The sequence below is a fragment of the Macrobrachium rosenbergii genome, chromosome 51 (genome assembly GCF_040412425.1).
Source record: "Macrobrachium rosenbergii isolate ZJJX-2024 chromosome 51, ASM4041242v1, whole genome shotgun sequence".
In the NCBI taxonomy this organism is placed as follows: Eukaryota; Metazoa; Arthropoda; class Malacostraca; order Decapoda; family Palaemonidae; genus Macrobrachium; species Macrobrachium rosenbergii.
The window spans coordinates 23,243,388-23,250,595 of NC_089791.1; the positions used below are offsets into that span (position 1 = coordinate 23,243,388).

A 7,208-nucleotide genomic window follows, 5' to 3' on the forward strand; every position below is an offset into this window, starting at 1 on the left:
TTTAACATTCTGGGTGGCTAACCATCCCCAGTTAGCTAATATCAGAATTTAGTCTTCAATCACTTTATCAGTCTATGTCTATTCTCATCCGTTCCAATCTGCTTCTATTCTCATCCGTTCCAATCTACTTCTCTTCTCATCCATTCCAGTCTGCTTCTATTCTCATCCGTTCCAATCTGCTTACCATATTTTGGACGTTTCCTGAATCCCAATATTGACCCTTGAGCACAATGTTACCTTTCACTTATGTATAACTTGGATGTGGTTCTGGGCCATTGATTACTTAGATAATCTTGATCGCTTGTTATGGTCGTTTCCATCTTGTTCTTTGATGAACATTGGCTTTAACTACTGCCTCTTTCTTAATCTAGTTATGTTTGCCCAGGGGTTGTTAGTCATCCTGTGTGCTTATTCGAATCCATCGGGAGGAAGGAGCGATTAGGTCAACTTCCGTTAAATTTATTATACTTCTTTTGATCTTAAAAATGACTTATGTTCTTGATGGTCAGTCGACTGCTGTGAGTTGCAACTGGACATGAAGAGAGGACAAGGAGTAGAGAGAAAACTAAAACAGAAATGGGGACTCTGTTCTTCCTCATACTAATACCTTCTTATCATAATAGAGAGAGAGAGAGAGAGAGAGAGAGAGAGAGAGAGAGAGAGAGAGAGAGAGAGAGAGAGAACTCATCAAATATGTTTATGTACGTGTGAGTTTTGATGAGTGTGAGAGTGATCTTTTGGTTAGCCCATTGTTGATCTTATGATTATAGCACTCTCTGCAATCCTTTATTGAACACATTTAATTTGGCAGAGGTTAAGAATATGTAAAGGTACTCTGAGCTCTTGCCGAATATTAGAGGAAGAAAAGAGTAATCATGAAGGTTAGACTTTTCTTTGGTTTCCTTAAAAATCTCTCTCTCTCTCTCTCTCTCTCTCTCTCTCTCTCTCTCTCTCTCTCTCTCTCTCTCTCTCTCACAGCTCTGCTTTGTATATACAGGGGAATGAAATATTTTTGCATAAGGTTTCTTTATTACGCAATGTAATATACATCATGTATAAATAAGTATAACATTATAACTTATAGTTGGGTTTTCTTTGCATAATAAGGAACATTTAAAGAACCATTGTATGCAAGTAATTGTCAGTAAAATTATGCACTAAATTTAAATATTAGATACTAAATATAATTAGTGTTGCCTAGATATTTTTAGAAAGGAGAGCCATAGCTGTTACTAGGAGCTTCAGGTGCCCCATAGCCATTGCTGGGGGCTACAGGTGGACCGTAGATGTCGTTAAGGGAACCGTTGGCACCATTACCATTAGCTCCATAAGCATTACCATTTCCATTACCGTTCCTCTTGCCATTACCATTCTTCCTGCCATTTCTGTTACCATTAGAGCCATAACCACTGTTTCCGTTGCCATTAGAGCCGTAGCCATTGTTGCCATTGCCGTTACTATTTCCATATCCATAAGGCTGAACTCCGATGAGTTCATTGACTGAGTAGAAGTCTTCAGCGTCAGCACAGTCGAAGTTGAACCACCAGTCACAGACGAGGTACTGTTGGTTGAAGATGGTGCCGTTGGGGCAGAGGAAGGAGTCCTGCTGACGGCGTCCATTGGGCCTGTCCTGGCAGATGTGGAAGACCTGGCAGCCAGCTTCTGGGTCGGTGTCGGCATAATATCCAGGGACATTCTGGGCATTGCAGTCGAATCCGGTATCAGGGACAGAGGCTAAGATAGGATAGTCCTCTCCAGGGACTCCACCTCCAGGGATATTTCTGGCCAAGGCAGCAATGGCGGGATCTATTCCATATGAATTTCTAGGAGGGCCATAAGAGTTGCTTGGAGGAGCTCCGTAGCTGTTGCTTGGTGGAGCACCATAACCACTGCTTGGGGGGCGTCTGTCAGCAAGGGCAAGGCCGAAAAGAGCTGAAAAATATTAAAGGGAATAGAAAATTTCAACGATCATTTTTTTTTCTTTTGCTGTTTTAAGAAGTATAATTAATAAATCGTCAAAGCGCCAGTCCTAGAGTTTCTATCTAACAGACTTGATTGATTACAATGTTATATTCTCACCAGAGAATACGAGAGACCTCATAGTCAGGTTCTGTGAAGGAATGATAACCGGTAGGAGAAAGAGATGTAAATCGATGCCGGTGTTTGTATGGTGACTTCTTTATATATGAACGATGACCTGCAGCTCGAGTTGGCCCCGCCCCCTGAAACCTGACCTTTCATGGTAAGCACGGTGGCATGGGCATGCATCACGCGATTGACCTCATTTATGAGACGTAGGGCATTAAGAAATAAAGCTCGAAATTCGTGGGAAGAGATTTAGAAATATGTTGCACTTCTTTAAATTTTCATGGCAATGTAATTTTATAAAAAAATGTTCATTGCAAAGTATCTTGAAGAGATTCATGAATTGGCCAATATCCGTTGTGAAGTTAGCACCGAACTGTTGATCTCTAACTGTTTCGATAACACAAGAAAAAGTTCATTTATTATTTTATTATGAGTAGACAGGAATGAATATTTTTTCATGTGAATTTTATTGATACAAGACGATAACAGTCATTGCTGCGTTTGCATTAAATTGCAATGACTTATATTCCACTAGGTGTAAATTGTATAATTATGTAGCTTAGGTTTTACTAAATGTCGAAATTTCACTCATAACCATTAGTGAATCTCTCTCTCTCTCTCTCTCTCTCTCTCTCTCTCTCTCTCTCTCTCTCTCTCTCTCTCATGCCAAGATTCTATTTACATTAGTTAAATTTATGAAGGAAATTTAAAATTATTTGATGTAAAATATTTTGTCTCAAAGTAATCTCAAGCACTTCACTATTAAAAACCAACTTTGATATTATTTTATGCGTTCAGGAAATAAATTTAAACTATTTCAGTAGAGAGAATTAAATTATTTCAGTAGAAAGAATTTAAATTATTTCAGTAGAAAGAATTTAAATTTTTATATTACGAGTAATTTCAGCAGTATATCTTCACTTAGTGATATCACTTCAACAAATTTTTTTCCTGCATATCAGTTATCTCTAAAACGTTTGCCCCCCTGACATGGTTTAAATAATCGTGTGGAAATAATATGCAGGATTCATTTTCATTCGTTTTATAAAACTTTTTTAGTAAGATTAGGTTGTTTCAATATAAAGTGGCGTCAGTAGTTACGCAGATCAGAGGTGTAAGTATTGTTTCAAAAATTATTTGCACTAAATGCTTTAGGCTAGTGCAGATGCAGATTTGCATGCGTGAAATTGAAGTAGAATATTCTCAAATAAAGAATCTCTTGAACTATTCTTTTGAATTGTAACCTTGATTACCATTACCTGGTAACATAATGGAATTTCAATCCTGATGACGTATGAAAACTTCTCATAGCGTTTAATTAATCATTCCCTCTCAGTTGAGGACTTTAGGTATTGTGATAAAGAATGGTGTTTTTCAAACCATAAAGCTGGGAAGGTCAACTGGGAAGAGGATTATCGTGGCTACCTGTGCGATATCATCTTTTTTCCTTAGTGTTGAAGGTGAATAAGGCCAGTTTATGGGAGACAGGGAAGACTTGGGGAATCTCGAGGTGTCGTGAAGATGAGGGAGGTTAGTGGCTTCTGAGATAAAAAAAAAAATTGGAAGAATTGATGGTAAAGTAGGGAAAATCCCACCGTTTTGGAAGGGATTATGAATACAGTGCGGTGGTTACTTTCAAGACGTGAATCTCTTGGGCGGAGGGTGGCATAACAGGAGAACTTTATATATGTTTGAGCATCTTTTTCCTATGGTTTGAAACATGAGGCTAAAATTGTAGAAACAACAGTTGGGAATGAATTTCCTGGCATGAAAAATGAGTGTAGCCAGCTTTTAGGAAGCTCACCAAGGATCGGGAATTTGGACTTTGTGAAGGGATAACAAAACGCCGAGAATGCATTCAAAACATGTCAACACCCCAACCTTGTTATTTTATGAACTGCTCACAAAGAAGTATTGAAACTCGGTTACCTTATCCGACGCAGTCGTCATGTTATGAAATATAACAACGACAGGTTACGCAAACTTTCACGGTTGATTTCTGGACAAAGGGAAGCAGAAGAAATTTGAACTAATGTAATTTTGTAATTTCGCCGCGTGAGCAAAATTTGGGCCACTATGCTCGCAGTATGCTCCATGCTCGAACGTTGATTCTGGACCTGACAGGTGACCCCACATGGCGCTAACGGTAGCGAGGTCTTGCGCCACGAGACTGATCGGGTTTTGAAATTGATCAGAAAGGGAAGATGGAAGTCGTGTGGGAGACTCATCTCGCTAACGAGTTCTCCGTGTGCGATTGGTTATGGAATTCTCCATGTGTGATTGGGTATGGAATTCTTCATGTGTGATTGGGTGTGGAATTCTCCATGTATGATTGGGTGTGGAATTCTCCTTGTGTGATTAGGTGTGGAATTCTCCATGCACGATTGGGTGTGGAATTCTCCTTGTGTGATTAGGTGTGGAATTCTCCATGTATGATTGGGTGTGGAATTTTCCATGTGTGATTGGGCGTGTAATTCTCCATGTGTGATTGGGTGTGAAATTCTCCATGTATGATTGGCTGTGGAATTCTCCATGCGTGACTGTGTGTGGAGGTCCCCATGTTTGATTGGGTGTGGAATTCTCCATGTGTGAGTTGGCGTGGAAAGTTGGTCTCGAAATCTTGAAAGTGGTCTAATTTTATTTCTAATCGTAAGTTTTCTAGTTTCCCAATTCATTGCGAACATTACGCTCGTAATAACGTTCGTGATTTTTATAGAACTTTATTGATAGTAATTGTCTTTCGTCCGTCCATTTTTTTTATCGTACTTCTGTTGAACACGAGCTTCCATTTAGTGAGCTAATACAGAACATTTATTATTGTGATATAAGTTTAGTTTGTTACCTTGATGCTGAGGATTGCTAATTTTATCGTCGAGTTGTTTATGTGTTCTAATTTATAATTACCACGAAAACAACAAATATAAAAGAAATATGGAATGCATGACTTAACGTTAACTATAGTATTGATAAAAAATTTTTGTTAAGCAGTGAATCAAGAAGGTTAATTTCATATATTAACAGTATACAGCGGTGCAAAATCTGTTGTACTGTTGTCATCCAGAGAAAGGGTAATCAATATTTATTAGGAAAAGATGACTCATTATGCATTTTATTTCATGAAGATTAAGCAAATTGGTAAAATGCCTAAGACTTGGTAATATTTACTATATCTTGGTTTTCCCTTTCCATGTTTACCATAGTAGGTTTTAAATGAAACTTTTGTAAACTTCTCCTAATATCAGTTTATGTGATTTTCGGAACTATTATTGGTTTATTTCCACTAATACAATTTTTTAAGCTATTCTAACAGGAAGCCATTCCTTTTTCATATCACCTGTAGATCATCAGTGACATTGCTGCAAGCACAGACGACGTAGACCTGACTATAGAAATTGCGTGACTGGTCGGCCGCCATTCATACCCACTTCGTCCGTCTGATTGATGTGATGATACACGGCGCAGTGGTTAACGGTAACTTATCCGGATCACGACGTCAGTATTACACGTTTTCCAGCCCTTCGAATAGATGATAATAATAGCCCTTTATCTATATGTAACGCCAGATAACTGGTAATAAAAAGGTAAACCCCTTTATCAGTATTATGCATTGTATTTTAAAGTCACGGCTCACTGTCTCTTTCCCTCGACTACGAAGCTGTGAAATTTTGTTACGACTTCCGTTTTCCTGACTTAAATCTTACATTTTCCGAAAAAAAAGTGGGTACAGTGCTTCCTTCAGTGTTGAATCCGTCTCTTCTTCATTTTCTACTTGTTCTTGTTTCCCCTCGGGCTTGGACTAAGCATGGACACAAGGAAGCCATTGGTCTGTGGGCTGCAAAGATTGCAGTGAATTGATTAAAAAAAAATTAATCAAATTGATATAAAATTTTCATTGGGATAGGATGACCCTCTCAACATGAGGTCGACTTTTTCATTCTTATCCCTGTGAGGTGTTAGCGTGCTCGGGTTTCATTGATTTATTTACGACTATTCACTAATTTTTATTTCCTTTTACGGATGATTTATTGATATCCACCGTAGTGGGGTAGTGCTGTCGGTGCACCTCATGCGGTGCACTGTAGGCATTACTTAAGGTTCTTTGCAGCGTGCATGATACCTGCTGGGCTTTGTATTCCATTTCGTCCATAATAAGTAGCGATACTTTTTTTTAGAATTATTGATAATCACTGGAAATTTTATATTGACTGTTTTTAGAATTCCCCCAGTTTTACCAAGAACATTCTTGTAACGAAGTTCGATGTTCGTAAATATAGCAATTCAAATAGAAAGAGAATGAGATCATTTGACCATTATTGTTGGGAAAACTTTTTCAACAGAAATTCGGGTACTTTGAGTATTTCTATATTAATTTTTCTTTTTAAAGATTTTTTCATTAAGGATGAATTTGCTGTCGCGATATCATCATTCCGTATTAAGAAACTAAGGGTCTGACAGAGATTAGGATATTCAAAATATTTTTTCCACTGAAGATCCATTATACCTTATGTGTGTGCTAATTGTGTACAAGATTAACACAGTGAATAACTTACGTTTTTAAATTTAGCTTACAATAAATCGGCATCCAAAGAAAATTACCTTACATTTCTGTCTTAAAAGTAAATAATTTTATATTTTTATATAATATTTAGTATTTTTTGATAGACGGATTTTTGTCTCAGTTTTGTGGGAAGTTAGAATGAGGAATAATTTTGAATCTATGTTATATTTAGTAGTTTTTCAGAATTACGATAATTTTTGCTTCTCAATTGTTTATCGGAGAATAAATAAAGACATCCTCTCTTAGTAACGTTTGAAAACTACGAAAATGTTTGCCTTGGTTTTGGGATATTAAAATAAGAAGTCCTTTGGAATCTGTGATATTTAGTAGATTTTGAAAATTACGATAATTGTTGACTTACTTTTGTGTCATGGGAGATTAGAATAATAGATCCTTCTGTAATCTATGTGGTATTTAGTTGTTTTGAAAATTACGATAATTTGTGTCTTGGTTTTGTGACATTTAGTAAATTTGAAAATTACGATAATTTGTGTCGTGGTTTTGTGATATTTAGTAAATTTGAAAATGACAGTAATTTGTGTGTTGGTTTTGTTTCGCGGGA

The 7,208-nt window shown here is 37.2% G+C and overlaps 1 protein-coding gene across 1 annotated transcript; it reads right to left on the reverse strand.

Moving 5' to 3' along the window:
- Positions 1-1,207: 1,207 nt before the first annotated feature.
- On the reverse strand, positions 1,208-1,942 carry LOC136833217 (pro-resilin-like; the record flags this gene model as incomplete). The annotated part of the gene is made up of 1 exon (XM_067095080.1): positions 1,208-1,942. A coding segment is annotated over one exon (735 nt), but the record flags the coding sequence as incomplete, so codon positions are not given.
- Between the last annotated feature and the right edge of the window lie 5,266 nt (positions 1,943-7,208).